Raw genomic sequence first — 19,146 nt, 5'->3', positions numbered from 1 at the left:
TGGTCACACATCAGTTAATAAAAAGCTCTTAATAGGCATATGTAGTTCATCTTCAAGGAGTTAAAACCATCGAGTACAGCCTTGCTAGAAAGGATGGGAGGAGAGGAACTACTTCCGGACCACTCGGGAGGAAGTTGGTGTGCCGAGTGGCTTTTGTGCTCTTCCCAGGGTCGAAACAGCATCTGGAAGGTGAGTTGGGGTCTGGTCGGAGGAGAGGCTGGGAGCAGCGCCGGCTGTTTGGTTTCCTCCATGATGTGGAAGCAGAGAGGCTATTAGGCTGAAGTATGTCAGCTGCTGCTCCATGTTCCTTCCCTCCCCAAATTTTGAGTCCACTGGTGCTCCATGCTGTTAAACCGGTGGCTGCAGTTTTTTGCTGGTGGGAAGATTTTAAAAAGTCTCCTACAAGTTAAGATTAATTCCTTGGGAACAGCTTCCCTCCAGGAGTTCTGGTTGCTGGATCACGTAAGGTGTTAAAGAAGAGATTGAACATCAATTAATCCAGACTAACATAGAGTCTCCTGCCTGTGCGGGGGATTGCAGTAAAAGACCTCCAAGGTCCCTTCCAACTCTCTTATTCTGTTATAGACTTGCTGTTTTCTTGGCAACAATATTGGACTGATCTATACCTGTTTTCTTACTTCCAAGTCTAGCCAACAAAAAGCACATTATTTCCTATTGGTGCACCATCCGTGTATTAAGCAGGTTCAACTGGGCTTAATCCAGCAATTTGTTTTAAAAAAAAAAAGCTATTGGGGACCTTTTGAGACGTTTAGTTGTATATGTGGGCCTCACTTACCACTTGTTCCCGGAGCCTCCAAAGTTACAATGGCACTGTAAATGTATACATTCTTCTTGTACACAAATTTGTGGTCATGCTACCACATTCAGTCACCGTGCTTCAGAAGTTCCTGTGGGTAGGAAGATGCAGGGAAGGGAGTTGCACCAATTGAGATATTACTAATTTCTGCACAGGGATGATAGTTGCAGCGCCCCACACTCATGATCCCCATTAGTGAACTTTCCACCTAGCTTTCTGACAAGCTAAATCAATGGGAATATTAGAAGGTTCAAGTTATGTTTAATTCCCTTTACCAACCCACAGTGATTTGTTTATTAGGCAAAAGAGGTCTCTCAAATACCTGACTCTGACTATTTGAGAGACCGCCTCCTGCCAATTACCTCCCTGCGTCCCATCAGATCGCATAGAGTAGGCCTCCTCCGAATTCCATCCGCCAGTCAGTGCCGACTGGCGACTACGCGGAGGAGAGCCTTCTCAGTTGCAGCTCCGACATTATGGAACAACCTCCCCGTGGAGATCCGTACCCTCACCACAGTCCAGGCCTTCCGCACAGCCCTCAAGATCCGGCCATCCCGTCAGGCCTGGGGATAGGATTACTCTCACCCCGCCCGAATGTTGAGTGAATGTTGTCTTTTTATGGATAATTTCTTTTATTCACGGTTCTTTTTCTTTTTAAGTCTTGTCTTGCACTCCCTTCCCCTCATTGTTGTAAGCCGCCCTGAGTCCCCTCAGGGAAAAGGGCGGCATATAAATCCCCAATAAAATCCTAAAAAAAATCCTAAAAAAAAGAGGTGCTTCAAATCTTTCAGAGACTTTAGGCATCATTTCATCAGTTAAAGCCCCCACCTCTCTAAAATTAACTCAGAAATGTTGGACTATAACCATTTTAGGACATTTTTCAAGTTGAAAGCACATGGATTTTCCACATATATACATTTATAGGACCATGTATTAGTACTTCTCTCTGTATGCATATATCTGCAAGTGGATAATCTATCCCCAGCACTTCCAGATATGCAGCCATGTGAAAAAGAAGGTACACCCTCTTTGAGTTGTATGGTTTTACATATCAGAATACAGTAAAAATCATCCGGTCCTTAGCAATTCTCAAAGGTAGGTAAACGCAACCTCAGATGAACAATACCGCTTGACATATCACGTCACCATTTATTCTACAAAAATAAAGCCAAAATAGGGAAGCCTTGTATGAAAAAGTAACATCATATGATTGAATATCTTATAGAGCGAACTTTAGCAGAAATAACAAAGTAATTGTTTTCTGTATGACTTTATCAGTCTGTAACATCGCTGTGGAGAATTTTGGCCCACTTTTCTTTACAACATTGTTTCAGTACATTGAAGTTTATAGGCATTTGTTTATGCCCAGCTGTCTTGAGGTCCAGCATTTCAATCAGGTTGAGGTCCGGACTTTGACTGCAGTTGCAACACCGTGATTCTTTTCTTTTTCAGTCATTCTGTTGTAGATTTGCTGGTGAGTTTGGGATCATTGTCCTGTTGCATAAACTGATTTTAGCCAAGCTTTAGTTCATGATGTGGAAGCAGAGAGGCTAGTAGGCTGAAGCATGTCAGCTGCTGCTCCATGTTCCCTCCCTCCCCAAATTCTGAGTCCACTGGTGCTGTTAAACCGGTGGCTGTAGGTTTTGCTGGTGAGAAGATGTTAAAAGTCTCCTTCAAGTTAAGATTAATTCCTTGGGAACAGCTTCCCTCCAGGAGTTCTGGGTGCTGGATCACGTAAAGTGTTAAAGAAGAGATTGGACATCAATTAGTCCAGACTAACATAGAGTCTCCTGCCTGTGCGGGGGATTGCAGTAAAAGACCTCCAAGGTCCCTTCCAACTCTCTTATTGGACAGATGACCTCACCTTTGACTCTAGAATTCTTTAAAATAGAGAGGAGGTCATAGGAGACTCAAATAGTGCAAGGTGTCCAGGTCCTGTGGCTGCAAAACAAGCCCAAATCATCACCCCTCCATCACTCTGCTTGATGGTTGGTATGAGCTGTTTGTGTTGAAATGCTGTGTTTGGTTTTCATCAAATGTGGGACTGTGAATTATGGCTAAATGTCTCCACTTTGGGTTTGTCTCTCCAAAGGACAGTGTTCCAGAAGTCTTGTTATTTATTCAGATGTAACTTTGCAACCTTGACATTTGATTGGCAAATATCGTGAATGTTTTCTACTTATGAATGTGGAATGGAAAATGATGGAGTTTAATTGTTTCGAAATAGTCCTATAATAATCCTTCCCAGATAACAGAATAACAGAGTTGAAAGGGACCTTGGAAGTCTTCTGGTCAGACCCCTTGCTCAGGTAGGAAACCTATACCATTTCAGACAAATGGTTGTCCAATCTCTTGTTTAAAACCTCCAATGTTGGAGAATTCACATACAGTTCATTCAAAATGTATTCGGGGCCCTTCACTTTTGTCAAGTTTTGTTATATAGCAGTCTGCTTTTATAGTTGTTGAAATTCATTTTTTCCTCTTTAATCTACACTTAGTACTTCTGTTTTCATTTTGTCATTATGGTCAACTGAGTGTACATTAAGGAGAAAAAAACAAATTTCAACAACTGTAGAATCAGGCTGCAGCATAACAAAAGTGACCAAATGAAGGGGATCTGAATACCTTCTGAATACGCTGTAGTTAAGCAGCAACAATTCCTTCTCGACGGTCCCCGCTGTCATCTTTACTCTTTGGCATTTAAGCCAACCTCAATGCCAGATACCAGCAAATTCCTACAACTTCGGCTTTTATAGATCACACTTGCTTATGATAATTGATCAAGAGAACTTGATTAGCAACACTGAGTGGCTATTTAGCCTCTTCATAACTATGGAAGGAAGTGGGTGTACTTTGTTGTTTTCAAAACTGTATTTGATGATAACCCTTTGCAGGGTTAAGAATTTGTGACTGACCCAAGTCAACAAGTGAATTTCATGATTGAATGCATAATGGAACTTGGATCCCCGTTGTCAAATGAGTCACAATTAATGTAAGAGATTATTCTAGTATTGTGGCATGTTTTCTTTTTCATTGTAATGTATACTTCTTTTTTCACATCTTCTGCATCCCTTTCACAAACAATAAAAGCTACATTTTCATTTGAATCTTACAGACAGAGATGATGCCAATAAGAGGACACTGGACTACTGAGAATAAGAAGCAACATTGAAAAGCAAAGCAAATTGAGGCAGAAATAGAAATACTCTCCATTTCCTTCAGAAAAACCACACAATTCTTCTCCTTCCCCAGTAGGTGAAAGACAAAGGAAAGGAAATCAAGAAGAGATTTTGAGCTGGAAATACTAGAGTAAGCAGCACTCAAACATACATCACACAAAAAGGTGAAAGGAGCTTATTTTTCCATTTCGAAAAAAAAGGGAAAAATCTGGAAGTCAGTGAGAAGGAAAAGGTCAATTGGATAGTCACATAGGGCAGACAGAAATGCAGGCCTTGCCCGTAGGGGAGGAAAAGTGCTTAAATCAAAACACCATAAAACAGGGACTCACACATATTTTTGATCTTCTTAAGAATATCTGTGCTAGAAGTGCTCCATAGATGTATCTATTGTAAGAAAAGCAGATTTCAAATCACAAGTGATTATGCAGGGAGTATCCACTCTGGAGAACAGCCATACTAATTACCTGATTGTCAGATCTGCTCCTTTTTGGTTCATGCTAAATGCTTTAGCAAAAATGGCAACTTGGTGATGCACCAGAGGACTCACCAGGGAGAAGCCATATGACTGTCCTGATTGTGGGAAATGTTTCATAGGAAATTTTGACCTTGAGTTGGAAAAGTTTCAGTCAGTACTGATACACCAGAAGATGCACACAGGAGAGAAACCCTTTGAATGTCCTGTTTGTGGGAAACGTTTCATTACAAATGCTCACCTAGTGATACACCAGAGGACTCACACAGGAGAGAAACCCTTTGACTGTCCTGATTGTGGGAAAAGTTTCAGTCACAATTCCAACCTAGTAAGACACCAGAGGACTCACACAGGAGAGAAACCTTTTCAATGTTCTGATTGTGGGAAAAGTTTCAGTCACAATTCCAACCTGTTACGACACCAGAGAACTCACACAGGTGAGAAACCCTTTGAATGTTCTGATTGTGGGAAATGTTTTAGTCAGAATTCGGATCTGGTAAGCCATCAGAGGACTCATACAGGAGAGAAACCATTTGAATGTCCTGATTGTGGGAAAAGTTTCAGTCAGAATTCCCACTTGGTAATACATCAGAGGACTCACACAGGAGAGAAGCCCTTTGAATGTCCTGATTGTGGGAAAAGATTCAGTCAGAATTCTAACCTGGTAATACACCAAGCAACACATACCGGAGAGAAACTGTATCAATGTCCAGAGTGTGGGAAAAGTTTCAGCTATCGTTCTAACCTGATGAAACATCTGAGGACTCACACAGGGGAGAAACCGTATGAGTGTCTAGAGTGTGAGAAAACATTCAGTTCCCATTCTAATCTTGGAAAACACCGGAGGACTCACACAGGAGAGAAACCATACGTGTGTCCAGAGTGTGGGAAAAGTTTCAGTTACCCTTCTGTGCTTGTGAAACACCAGCGGACCCACACAGGGGAGAAGCCCTACAAGTGCTCCAAATGTGATAAATGCTTTAGTGAAAATGGCAACTTGGTGATACACCAGAGGACCCACACGGGAGAGAAGCCGTATGAGTGTCCGGATTGTGGTAAAAGTTTCAGTTACCATTCTGACCTGGTGAAACATCAGAGGACTCACACAGGGGAGAAGCCATATGAGTGTCCGGAATGTGGGAAAGATTTTAGCACTAGCTCTAACCTTATAAATCATGTAGTTTTACACACAGGGGAGAAGCCTTTCATATGTCCAGTCTGTGGACAATACTTCCGGCGTAAATCATCTCTTATTGCACACAAGGAAATCCACGTGAGGCAAAAGTTGATGAGTTTAGAGAAGGCCTAAAGGTAGTTTGTTATCTCCCACTGAAAGTGAAAGTTTGCTGTTTGAATTCTGCCTGATTCTTTTTACACAAACATCTCTCAGAATTACACTTGCAGATGTGGAGAAGAAAATGGAAAATGTTAGTTAGCTTCAAAAAAGACTTTTGGGTGATGTTTTTTGTATATTGATTATGGAATTCTTACAGGCAGAGTTTCAGCCTTCTTATCTTGGTGAACTCCATATTTTGAGAGCCAGTATTACTCCAGCCAGCATACAAGTAGCTCTCAAGATATAACTAATTATGTTGCAAGTTGCAATGGCCCTTAAGCAAGACTGCTTTCCTGAAGTACCCCCCAGCCCTCTATTCTCCCTCAAGTAGTCATTAAATAAATTTGTGAGTCGTTAAGCAGAACAGTGGTTACCTCAAGGTTGGGGACATAGCACAAGTACAGGCTTACCTTCCAAACGCCTCCTCTACTCCAACCCCTTCCCATAGGGTCCCCACAGGCTTTTTCACTCCCACCGGGTCCCTGCAGTCCTTAGGCCTGACTCCCACTCCACTAGGCCTCACACCCTCCTCCTCCTCATCTTTTGAAGATCTCTGAACCTCATGTTAGGGAAAGAGGGACTTAGGACTGCAGCCATTATTTTAATTTTACCCAGGATTCAACCCTGGCCCATATGATGGGCTTGTAGAAGCAGTTTCCATTTTGTCACATCTGCCTCAGGGCCAAAATGGTGGCTGCTTCTCGGTCCCTGTCACACGAGAGAGTGAGTAGCTGCTCTGTTTCACTTCCTTAAAACTATGGAAAACTGCATTAAGGGATTGTGGGTGCACTGAAAATGATGGCTGCCTCCAGGAAGTCTCCAAAGGATGGATGAGCAACGTGTTGGGAGTAGGCCAAAGGCCCCGTGAAAAAAGCAACTTCACATGTACAAGCTTTTTCTGCCTTGGAAATGAATCTGATGAAAAGAGCTATAGTAATACTGAGCTGAGGAGAAAAGGGATCGTGGCTTTGATCACAGGATCTCCGGGTTTATTTGCAACTCCTATGGGATCTCTCTCTCTCAGAAGTCCTTGCTTGTTACCCTTTGATGGCTGCTGGGTGATAGCAGCACGCTGACATATCTATTGTATCCTCTTGGTGGTGGCGATGCGAGAAAAAAATTGAACGGAGGAAAATCTTTCATTTTTAATAATTGGAACCATGATGGCGCAACTATGGCTTGCCTGCCACAGGTAGCACGCGGAGCCATATTTGTGGACATCACAGCTGCCAGCTCTGGCGTGGATGTTTTTTCCTCAGCCAGCTTATTTTTTTCCTCTTCCGGAGGGCCAGGAGAGACCATTTATGCCTTCCCCAGGCTTCAGGAAAGCCTCTGGAGCCTGGGGAGGGGTTGCGCGCGCATGCCCAGGTGGGCAGATGTCACCAGTGAGGTTGTAGATAGTATTTCTTGCCTTTTTCTTATTTGGAGTGGTGGACTTCGATGGCCAAATATGATCCTTTAAATCTTGCCGAGAGTCTCAGGATCATTTCATAAATGAAGCCTTACCCTGTTTCTCTAAAATTAGATCAAAAAGTGTGAAGTGTGATTTGAGGTAAAAGCATGTTCAAATAATTGTAGTCAAATGAAAATTGTGGTACGTTAATAGTAAGATATACAAAGATTTTTGACTTAAAGTGTATAAAATCTAATATGAACTATAAGTAATGACTGTGGAAGAAAGGCACGAAAGTTATCTGTAACCAATCGACACGCTTTCTACAAGATGTAATGAAGGATGATTTCTTTTTTGTGTTTTTGTTCAATTAAAATAAAATAAAAATTCAAAAAAAAGTGTGAATGCGCCCACATATACTGTATATACTCAAGTATAAGCCTAGTTTTTCAGCCCACTTTTTGAGCTGAAAAAAGCCGCCTCGGCTTATACTCGAGTCAGTGAAAAATTTGCCCGAAATGGAGGAGAAAAAGGGGCGGGGCCATGCCGCTGGGTGACGCTCGTGAATGGCCCAGCGCCCCTGAGTTTCCCCTCCCTCTGTGTCAGTTTGCCGCGCAGCGTGCACCGCACCATCCCCCCTCCTCACGTTCTAATGTAATGCAGGGCTATCTTACGATTCCCCTTCCTCCCCCTCCTGCCGCTCTGCAACGATGTCCCACCTCCTCCTTGTTATGGCAAGCAGCCACATAGCGATGTCCCACCTCCTCTGGTACAGTGATCCAATGATAGGAATCACTGTGCCATGCGTCATAGGAGGCAGGACATCATCATCACAGCGGGACATCAGCATCATGAGGTGAGTGAAGTATTTCATTGAATACACCGGTATTGTGTGATAATAATTTGTTATGCAGAGCAAATTTTTACAATGGCTACTGTATATTTAATGGGCACAGGCAGGCTGTATATGTTATTCAATGGGCAATGGCATTATTGGTATCTATTTTTATTTTTGAAATTTATCGGTAGCTGCTGCATTTCCGACCCTAGGCTTATACTCGAGTCAATAACTTTCCAGTTTTTTTGTGGTAAAATTAGGTGCCTCGGCTTATATTCGGGTCGGCCTATACTCGAGTATATACGGGTATGTGTATATGTATAATCTGTCCCCAGTACTTCCAGATATATATGTTGATAACCCTTTCTATGAATTTGTGATTGACATAAGTCAACAAGTAAAGATAACCCTTTCTATGAATTTGTGATTGACATAAGTCAACAAGTAAATTTCATGATTGAATGAATATTTGAACTTGGATCTCACTAGATCTGTATGTTGAAAATGAATGATAAGTTAACATTTTGGTTTGGCTTTGTTGTTGTAATGTATGCTTTTTTTCTCATTTTTGCAAATGTTGGGCAACCATTTTATAAACCATAATGAAACCAACTCTTTTATGTGAATGAAAAGAATGCCAAAGAGAGCATTGTAGTATACTGAGAATCAGTACAGTCAGCATTCTAAGCAATAGATCCATAGAAAGCAAAACTCGGAGGAAGGTACATTCCTCAAACAATAACATTATTGTATATATCATATTGACCTGATCTGGTGAAAACCGACTCTGAAACTTCCCACAGTTTTCATCTAATTAACAATAAAAGTTTGTCGCTTTCTCAAAACAATCAGTCACATGGTCCAATCACGGCACTATCTGGTTGCCTGGTGACCACTCCGCCTTTCTCTGACCTGGTGTGAGAATGTCCTTGGTTCCCAAGAGAAAGTATTTTGTTTTGGCTAGAAAATCCCAACTATCTCAAATTATATCTATAACTATAATTATATGTCTATAATTATATATCTATAACTATCCCAACTATCCCTCCCTATTCCTCAGCTCCAGTATGGCAACACTGAAGCTATCAAGATGGCTTCGGTCAGATCAGCTTCAGGGTTGACAGCAGCATTAAAATGGAATGCAAACCAAGGCACAATTAAAATATTACAGTTCCTACAGAAAAACTACAAAACTCTTTTTCTTCACGAGCAGGTGACACAGACAAGAAAGAGAAACTCTTCCTCACCCACCCACCCCGCCGCCAGTCTCCTTTTGCCAGCATGCGCTTGGCAGGCAGTTGCAATATTTAGATGAGCTTTTATTTTATCAGCCTGGGGGGGGGGCACTTGATAATGAGGGGGGGCACTTGATAATGGTACGTAGGAAATCGCCCTGTCTCTGCAGCATCTCAAACAAGATAGGACTGCCTGCGGTGTCCTTTCTTGCTTGAGTGACATCAAGTTGGCCATGCCTACTCAGTCACATGGCACCCTCACCAGCAACGCCCACCCAACCTGTCACTAGAAGGAACAGGTTGTTAAATTACTATATTTTTTGGACTACAAGAAGCACCGGAGTATAAGATGCACCAAGATTTTGAAGAGGTAAATTTGTAAGAAAAATGTTTTTGCACTCTGCAGGCCTCGTTTTTTGTGAAAAACGGGGCATGCAGAGAGTTTGAGAGGCTTGCAAAGTGCTCCTGGGGGCTGGAGGGGGAGGCAAAAACGAGCAAGAAATGGCCCATTTTTCGCAAAAACGGGCCCAATTTTTGCAAAAAAAATAAATGGCATGCATAGACTTTGGGAGGCTTGTAGAGTGCTTCTGGGGGCTGTCCCCCCCAAAAATGAACAAAAAATGGCACATTTTTTTGCTCATTATTACCCTCCCCAGCCCCCAGGGGCAGGGTTTCGGGAGGCCAAAAGTGCAGTATTCAGTATATAAGATGCATCCAGATTTTCAGCCTCTTTTGGGGGGGGGGGGAAGGTGTGCCTTATACTCCAAAAAATATGGTACTTGAATCCCACCACTGATAAGTTGTCTTTAAAAACATGTTACAGGTAAAAAGCTAAATGTCAAACCAAGCCTTGCAAGCAAGGTGCCAGCTGTAACTGCAAGCATGGAACAAAATAGCAATAGCAGTTAGACTTATATACCGCTTCATAGGGCTTTCAGCCCTCTCTAAGCGGTTTACAGAGTCAGCATATTGTCCCCAACAATCCGGGTCCTCATTTTACCCACCTCGGAAGGATGGAAGGCTGAGTCAACCCTGAGCCGGTGAGATTTGAACTGCCGAACTAGCAGTCAGCTGAAGTAGCCTGCAGTTCTGCACTCCAACCACTGCACCACCTCTGCTCTATAAAAGGGGCAATAGAGCTTATGTTAGTTAGTTAAGCTGAAGTTAGTTAAACTGAAACTTTAAACAGGAAAATGAAGGGGGGGGTATAGACTGAGCGCTTCGACAGCATGCTGTGCTTAAAAACAAAAAGCAAATGGGGGCTTTTGGGAGAGACATAAGCTGCATGCTTTAAACAGGAAAGGGGGAAATGAATCTCTCTAGGGGGATAAAAGGACTGACCTGTGCCTGGTCACACATTCACATTTGTTGCACCCGTATTTGCAAATACGTTAATAAAATTCTTTGCTACTTTCAAGTTCTTGTCTCGGGTAGTTCCATAGGCGAACATGAACTGTTTATCACAACCTCTATAGAAGAGGTTGTACTTGGCTCAACAGCAGTAACTGTGAGAGGGATCTAGGAGTTCCAGTGATCAATCAAGCCTCAAGTTTGAGCTAGCAGTGTGCTGCAGTTGCAGAAAAAGCCAATACAGTCCTAGTCTGCATTAACAGAGGGAGAGTATCAGGATCACATGAAGTGTTAGTACTGCATTCTACTGTCCTAGTAAGGCTACACTTGGAATATTGTGCCCAGGGGAGAAGCACAGAAGAACCTCCTCTACTGGGTCACTCATGGAAGGAAGGAAGGCAGTGTGCAGAGAGGCTTTTGCGCACTTCCAAGGATCGAAGCAGCAGCTGGCAGGTGAGTTGAGAGCAAGTGGGAAGAGAGTCCAGAAGCAAGTCAGACTGTTTGGTTTCCTTCACAGCGTAGAATCAGGGGGTATATAATAGAATATAGAATAACAGACCCAAAGGTGCTTTTTTTCCCCAAGAGGCAACTGGACTTTCTGTTTTTTTTCTTTGAAGAAGTGCTGCTTCTCATCCAAGAAGTTAAACGTCTTCAAAGAAAAACCAGAAAGTCCAGTTGCCTCTTGGGGGGAAAAAAAGCACCTTTGCAAGAGGTTGTACCTTTTCCAACAACAGTTAACTGTGAAAGGGATCCAGGAGTCCTAATGGACAACCACTTAAGTCCGAACTAGCAGTGTGCTGCAGCTGCAGAAAAAGTCAATACACTCCTAGTCTGCATCACCAGCGGGATAATATCAAAAATCACATGAGGTCTTAATGAATTACCGCTGCACTGGAAATACTGCGTCCAGTTTTGGTTACCGTGATACAAAAAAAAAAAGGTGTTGAGACGCTAGAAAGAGTCCAGAGAAGAGCAACAAAAGTATTTAGGGGACAGGAGGCTAAAACATAGGATGAGCGGTTGCAAGAACTGGATATGTCTGACACAGAGGACTAAGGATGACATGAGAGCAATATTTCAGTGTTTGAGGGACTGACACATTAAGAGGGGGTCAACTATTCTCCAAAGTGCCTGAGAGCAGTAAAAGAAGTAACAGAGGGAGACTCATCAAAACCAAATCCTTCCTAGAATTGAGAGAGTCCCTATGGGTGAATCCAATCAATCAGTGGAACAGCTTTGCCTCCAGGAATTGTGGGAGCTCCAACAATGGGATTTTCTAAAGAGGAGACTGCACAGCTGTTTGTGCAGAACCGTATCGGGTCTCCTGCTTGGAGAGGTGGTCACTTCCAACTCTTATTCCGTAATTCTGTCCGAACTTCAGAAACCTTTAAGACTCCGCACGTAGGGAAACTTCACGTGCTAAATAGTTTCACATTGCATGTAATCAGTGGAAACATCTGGCAGATGCCTGAGGCAGAGACAGCACAAGCCTGAGTTTCGACCTCCGAGGACGAGACGGTGGCCAGATAGGCAGCATCCGCGATTAGAAAGCCAACACAAGAGCGGCATCTGTCGGAGCTAAAACTGAAACCATCGAGTACTGTGTTACTAGACAGGATGGGGGGAGCAGAGGAGACGCGCCGAGGAACTTCCTCTTCCGGATCTCTCATGGGAGGAAGGTGGCGTGCGGAGTGTTATTTGTGCTCTTCCAAGGATCAAAGCATCAGCTGGAAGGTGAGTTGAGGACGAGTCGGAGGAGAGTCCGGGGGAAAGTTGGCCTGTTTGGTTCGGGTGCTGCCAACCGGTGAACATTTATGATGGTCGCAGCATCCCACCATCATGATCCCCATTTGTGACCCTCCCATCTAGTTTCTCATAGGCAAAGTAAGTGGGGGATACTGGCAAGAAGTCGTAGCCATGTGAAATTGCCTTTAACAACCCACGGGGATTCGCTTAACAACTGCAAAGGGACAGATGTAAGTTGGGACTGTCATGTGACATCATGCTTCCTGATCAGGCTGCTTAGTGACACAAATGCCAGTCCCAAGCGTGAGGACTACTTGCATGGGGATGTCACCAGAGGGATTGTGGACAGCAGGACAGTATTTTCTGCCCTTATTTGGAGCTGAGGACTTCCATGGGTATAACTGGTGCTTCAAATCTTTTAGGCATCATTTCATTGGTTCACCTACAAAAGGGTGAACGACAAAACCGTGCCCGACTAAACCACGGTGACAAAACCGCGTATGCTAAAGCGCTCCGATGAATGAGCGCTGAATTGCGCCAACAACAGCGCGGCGACAGAAGCGAGCTGTAAAACTAAACCTAATCCTAAACGTAACCCTAACCCTAAACGTAACGCTAACCCTAAACCTAACCCTAAACCTAACCCTTACCTTAAGTTAAATCGGCTTTCTGTCTCCGCGTTGTTCTCTCCGCGCTGTTGTCGGTGCGTTGATGATGTCGCGGCTTTAGCGACGCGGTTAAGTCGGGTGTGGATTTGTCGTTCGCCCTTTTGTCGGGTCACACATTTCATTAGTTAAAGCCCCCACATCTCTAAAGTTAGCTCAGAAGGCTTGACTATTTTGGAACATTTTTCAGGCTAAAAACATGGATTTTTCCACATATATACCTTTGTAGATCTGTGTAGAGCTGTAGATTTCCCCTCTGTATGCTTATAGATAAATAATTATCTATAATTATACAATTATAGATATTATAAAATATCCACAGCACTTCCAGATATGTAGTCATGTGAAAAACAAAAGTCCACCCTCTTTGAGTTATATGGTTTTACATACAAAAATACAATAAAAATCATCCGGTCCTTAGAGGTAAATACAACCTCAGATGAACATATGACATATTACATCATGTCACCATTTATTCTACAAAAGGAAAGCCAAAATAGAGAAACCATGTGTGAAAACCTAACACTTTCTGATGTGATGTAAGGTTTCCTACCTAAGCAAGGGTGTTGCACTTGAAGACCTCCAAGGTCCCTTCCAACTTCTATTCTATTCTATTCTATTCTCACCTTTAGCAGCAGTAACTTTTCAGTAATTGTTTTCTGTATGACTTCATCAGTTTCTTGCATTGTTGTGGAGGGATTTTTGCCCACCCTTTACAACATCGCTTCAGTTCATTGAGGTATGTGGGCATTTGTTTATGCGCAGATCTCTTGAGATCCCACTACAGCATTTCAATCAGATTGAGGTCTGGACTTTGACTGCCATTGCCACACCTTGATTCTTTCCTTTTTCAGCCATTCTGTTGTGGATTTGCTGGTGAGCTTGCAATCATTGTTCTGTTGCATAACCCGATGTTGGCCAAGCTTTAGCTGTTGTTTAGCTGTTGGACAGATGGCCTCACATTTGGCTCTAGAATACTTTAGTATACAGAAGAGTTTATAGTCAACCAGAAAACTCCAACTTCAGCTTTTATAGATGTAGTCACACTTGCTGATGATAATTTATCAAGAGCACTTGATTAGCAGCATTTGGCTGCTACTTCGCCTTTTCATACCTATGGAAGAAGTAAGAATGTCCTTTGTTTTTCACGTTTTTTCTCTTCTCCATTTTGGCTTTCTTTTTGTAAACGAAAAATGATGACAGGTGTAATTTGCTGTTCATTTGAGGTTACATTTACCCATTTTTAAGAACTGCTAAGGACCAGGTGATTTTTCCTATGTGATGATATGTAAAATCATAGAACTCAAAAAGGGTGTTCCTTCTTTTTCACCTGACCATATTTGATGATAACCCTTTACAGGGCTCAGAATTTGTGACTAATCCAAGTCAACAAGTGAATTTAATGATTGAATGAATATTTGAATTTGGATCTTGGTAGTCAAATGAATCATAATTAATGTAAGAGGTTAATCTAGCATTGTGGCATTTTTACTTTTCATTCATACTTTTTCTTTTTTCACACATTTTGCAACTGTTTATAAAGTTACATTTTTTTAAAAACTTATAGACAAAGAGGATGGCTATAACAGCACTCCGGAAGACTGAGAATAATAAGCAACATTGAAAAGGAAAGCAAATCAAGCCAGAAATCAAAGTATTTTCCATTTCCCACTGATTAGGGACAAAAGGCAGTTCTTCTTCCTCCTCACTGACTGGCTGCAGCTGCATGCTTTCCTCAAGCAAAGCCTCAGGACTCCTGCTGCAGCTGTGCTTCAGCCAAATCCTTGTCAGACAACTGACTGGTGCCATTGATCAACTCCCCTCCAGATTTGGCCGGGACTGGTTCATCTTCCTCTGAACTGACATCTGAAGAGTGATCTGGGAAAGCATCTGAAGGAGTCATCACAGGCAGACAGTAATACAGGCCTTGAACTGCGAGTAAGAAAACAGTAGCTGTCATCAAAGCAAAACTAAACAGGGGATCACACCTCAATAATATCAGTGGTGGAAAAGCTCCATAGATGTGCCTGTTGTGGGGAAAGCACAGATTGCAAATCACAACTGATTATGCATAAGACGATCCACACTGGAAAAAATCCATATTAATGCTACAAATGTGACAAAAGCTTTTGTCAGAATAGTTCTCTTGTGGTTCATAGAAAGACCCATAGAGGACAGATGCCCTACAACTGCTCTCAATGTGGTAAATGCTTTCGCAAGCATGGCAATCTGGTGATACATCAGAGCACTCACACCAGGGAGAAACCATGTGAGTGTCCAGTTTGTAGAAAAGGTTTCCTTACAAATTCCCACCTGGTGAGACACCAGAGGACTCACACAGGAGAGAAACCATTTGAGTGCCGTCAGTGTGGGAAAAGTTTCAGTCAGAATTCCAACCTGGTGAACCACCAGAGGACTCACACAGGAGACAAACCCTTTCAGTGTCCTGATTGTGCGAAACGTTTCAGTCAGAATTCCAACCTAGTGATACACCAGCGGATTCACACAGGAGAGAAACCTTTTGAGTGTTCAGTTTGTGGGAAAAGTTTCATTGCAAACTCCCACCTGCTGAAACATCAGAAGACTCACACAGGAGAGAAACCATATGAGTGTCCACAGTGTGGGAAAAGTTTCAGTCAGAATTCCAACCTGGTGAACCACCAGAGGACCCACACAGGAGAGAAACACTTTGAATGTCTTGATTGTGGGAAAAGTTTTGGTTACCATTCTAATCTTGTGATACACCAGAGGACTCATACTGGAGAGAAACCCTTTGAATGTCCTGATTGTAGGAAACGTTTCAGTCAGAATTCTGACCTGGTAAACCACCAGAGAATTCACACTGGAGAGAAACCTTATGAGTGTCCAGTTTGTGGAAGAAGTTTCATTTCAAATTCCCACCTGGTGAAACACCAGAGGACTCACACAGGAGAGAAACCCTTTGAATGTCTTGATTGTGGGAAAAGTTTTGGTTACCATTCTAATCTTGTGATGCACCAGAGGATTCACACAGGAGAGAAACCCTTTGAATGTCCTGATTGTGGGAAAAGTTTCAGAAAGAATTCTGACCTGGTGAACCACCAGAGGACTCACACAGGAGAGAAACCTTATGAGTGTCCAATTTGTGGAAGAAGTTTCATTTCAAATTCCGACCTGGTGAAACACCAGAGGACTCACACAGGAGAGAAACCATATGAGTGTCCACAGTGTGGGAAAAGTTTCAGTCAGAATTCCAACCTAGTGAACCACCAGAGGACTCACACAGGAGAGAAACCCTTTGAATGTCTTGATTGTGGGAAAAGGTTCAGTTACCATTCTAATCTTGTGATACATCAAAGGACTCATACTGGAGAGAAACCCTTTGAGTGTCCTGATTGTGGGAAATGTTTCAGTCTCAATTCCAGTCTAGTAATACACCAGAGGACACACACTGGAGAGAAACCTTTTGAATGTCCTGACTGTGGGAAATGTTTCATTCAGTATTCCAACCTGGTGATACATCAAAGGTCTCACACCGGAGAGAAGCCCTTTGAATGTCCTGAATGTGGGAAAAGTTTCAGTCAGAATTCACACTTGGTGAAACACCAGAGGACTCACACAGGAGAGAAACCGTATGAATGTCCAGAGTGTAAGAAAAGTTTCAGTTACTCTTCTGTCCTTGTGAAACACCGGAGGACACATACAGGAGAGAAACTATAAAAGGATCCAGATTGTGGGAATGATTTTCATATCAGGCCTAACATTTTAAGCTATGTACCTTTATACACAAGGGAGAAATTTCAAATGTCCGTCTATAGGGTTTCTGAAGTAAATCACCTCTTATTCAGGGGTGAGTTCCTGCCAGTTCTAACCTCTTCTTTAGAACAGGTTCCACAAATCTACCGTGCCGTTTAGAACCGGTTCCAGCTCCCTCCCCCTGCCCGTCTGTACCACGCTTGCCCTGCCTGTCGCTTACTGATTGGCTGCCCTGCCCACCTCTAAGAGTCCTATCTAAACCTTAAACTCTTAAAGCTGTCAAGTTTGAACATCCTGAGATTTTTTTTCCCAAAGGGTTAGGGGTGCAAGGATCTTGTAACTTGACAGCTTCAAGATTTGCATGCTTCAAATGCCAGAGTTTCTGAGCCAACATTTTGGTTGCTAAGCAAGAGCATTGTTAAGTGAGTTTCACCACATTTTACAAGTTGGCCACGCCCACCCAGTGACATTTATCAAGCCACTCCCACTCGGTCACATGGCTGGCAAGCCTCTCCCACCCAGTCACATGGCCGGCTAGCCATTCCCACAAAGCAGGCCACACCTACAGAAGAGGTTTAAAAAAAAAAGAAACCCAGCACTGCTCTTATTGCACACATGAGGCAAAAGTTGATGAGTTTAGAGAAGGCTTGAATTTCATTTCTTTTTTTTAAATATATTTTATTATTTACATATAAGTATATCGAACACAGTGTGACTGTCCTGGTGTTTCATCCGCCATAGAAACTAAAGTGTTATCACATTTCTGGATTACCTTGTGGTGAAATATATAATTATATCCCTCGGAAGCTGTCGCTGTTTTGCTACACACGAGTTCTGGCGGTAAATTTTTTGAATCTGCCAATCAAAGTTAAGTCCCGGACTTCCCACCGAACGGCTAAGAGCTTCAAAGAAGATCTGTTTCAAATTCTCCTGTTCCTTTTCACGCAGTCCTCTAACTCTTATTGCAAACGCAGTCTTATTATAATTTATCATGACAAGTTGTTTTTGAGCATTTTCAATTTCCTGTTGTAACGTTTGGATTTTGGATGTCAAATTAGAGTTGGTTTCTTCCAAAAGTTCCAATTTATCCTCCATTCCGGCAATATAGTCTGTCATAACTGTCATAATTCCGATCATATCCTCCCCTGTTTGAGCAATTTTAGCATCAAATTTATCATATAAATCCGATATAAGTTGATTGATTTCCTGTCTGAAATTATTAAGGACTTTGAAAAGAAATTCTTGCGTTAACAAATCTCCAGTAGAGGGCGTAGGAGGCAAGGGCAGCGACTTTATAGCAATTTCTTGAGATGTGTTATTAAGGAAGCGCTTCTGCTTCAATTTGGGAGCCATTCCAAAAAAATAAAAAAAATAAAAAAATGAGCAATCAAACAAGCCAACAGTCAAAGTCTCTGCTCCCCTCAGTTTTAAATGGGATACTATTTGTAATCTTTGCCAAGGCACAAGGCAAGGCTGCCCGATATCTCCACTTTTGTTTATTCTAACATTGTAAGGTGGAAAATGGTAGGCTGTTAAAAGCTAACTACCTGTTTCTACTTATCAGCAGATGTTTCTGGGTATTTCCTTTTGTGAAATTGCTGCAAAGAGGCTTTTGGGTGGTGTTTTTTGTACGTCAATTATGTAATTTCCACATTTCAGCCTTCTACCGTGGTGTCCTTGGGATTTTGAGCCCCAAATTCCCTAGCCAGCATACAAGTAGTTCTTGAGATACAACTGCAATGGGGCCTTCCAGTGCCGGTTGAGATCCTGCTTTGCTTAATTAACCCCACCCCCTGCTCTTACTGATGTAGTTACATGAATGGGCGAGTTATGAAGTGGAACACTGGATACCTCAGGTGTGGGGAAACCCTTGGAGGAGGGACGCAGGGCCAGGCTTGCCGTCCAAACGCCTCCTGTACAGCAAGCCTTGGGTCCTTCCCTGACAGAGTCCCTTTAGGCCTATTATTCCCACACAGTGTACCCCAGGCTTTCCCAAATAGGACTCTCCAGGCCCCACCCACTGGGTCCCTACAGGCTTTTTTCTCTCCTCCTGGGTCCCTGCAGTCCTTAGCCCGGACACCCCCCCCCCCCCAGGCCTCACACTCTCCTCTGTTACTTTTAAAGACCTCTGATTCTCATGTTGGGAAAGGAAGGCATCTCTGGGCCTCATGCCTCTGTCCTGGAAGCAACTGTTATTTTCAGTGTCCCTATGATTCATCCCTGGGCCACAGAGTGTACTTCTGGAAGCAGTTGCCATTTTGCCACACCAGCTTCAGGGCCAAAATGGCGGCTGCTTCTGGGGCATAATATCATAATATAATATAATAACTGGCTGACCAACCGCACTCAACGTGTAGCCCTCAATGGAACTGCATCTACA

General features: G+C 42.9%; 2 protein-coding genes across 2 annotated transcripts; both read left to right on the top strand.

The window, feature by feature from the left end:
- Positions 1 to 124: 124 nt before the first annotated feature.
- LOC106547775 (uncharacterized) lies at positions 125 to 7,585 on the top strand. Its single transcript, XM_087711543.1, has 2 exons — positions 125 to 189; positions 3,933 to 7,585. The coding sequence occupies exon 2, from the start codon at positions 4,644 to 4,646 to the stop codon at positions 5,775 to 5,777; it is 1,134 nt and encodes a 377-aa protein (XP_087567669.1). The 5' UTR covers positions 125 to 189; positions 3,933 to 4,643; the 3' UTR covers positions 5,778 to 7,585.
- A 4,519-nt stretch (positions 7,586 to 12,104) lies between these two features.
- Positions 12,105 to 17,964, top strand: LOC148047472 (uncharacterized). Its single transcript, XM_087708058.1, has 2 exons — positions 12,105 to 12,354; positions 15,138 to 17,964. Exons 1-2 carry the CDS (start codon positions 12,238 to 12,240, stop codon positions 16,728 to 16,730), a joined length of 1,710 nt encoding a protein of 569 aa, XP_087564184.1. The 5' UTR covers positions 12,105 to 12,237; the 3' UTR covers positions 16,731 to 17,964.
- Positions 17,965 to 19,146: the final 1,182 nt, after the last annotated feature.

This window comes from Thamnophis sirtalis, unplaced genomic scaffold, assembly GCF_051295495.1.
Source record: "Thamnophis sirtalis isolate CommonGarterSnake01/CBP01778 unplaced genomic scaffold, rThaSir2_p1.2 scaffold_3, whole genome shotgun sequence".
Classification (NCBI taxonomy): Eukaryota; Metazoa; Chordata; class Lepidosauria; order Squamata; family Natricidae; genus Thamnophis; species Thamnophis sirtalis.
Note: the sequence above shows the minus strand (reverse complement) of the source record. Positions and strands in the feature narration are given on the sequence as shown.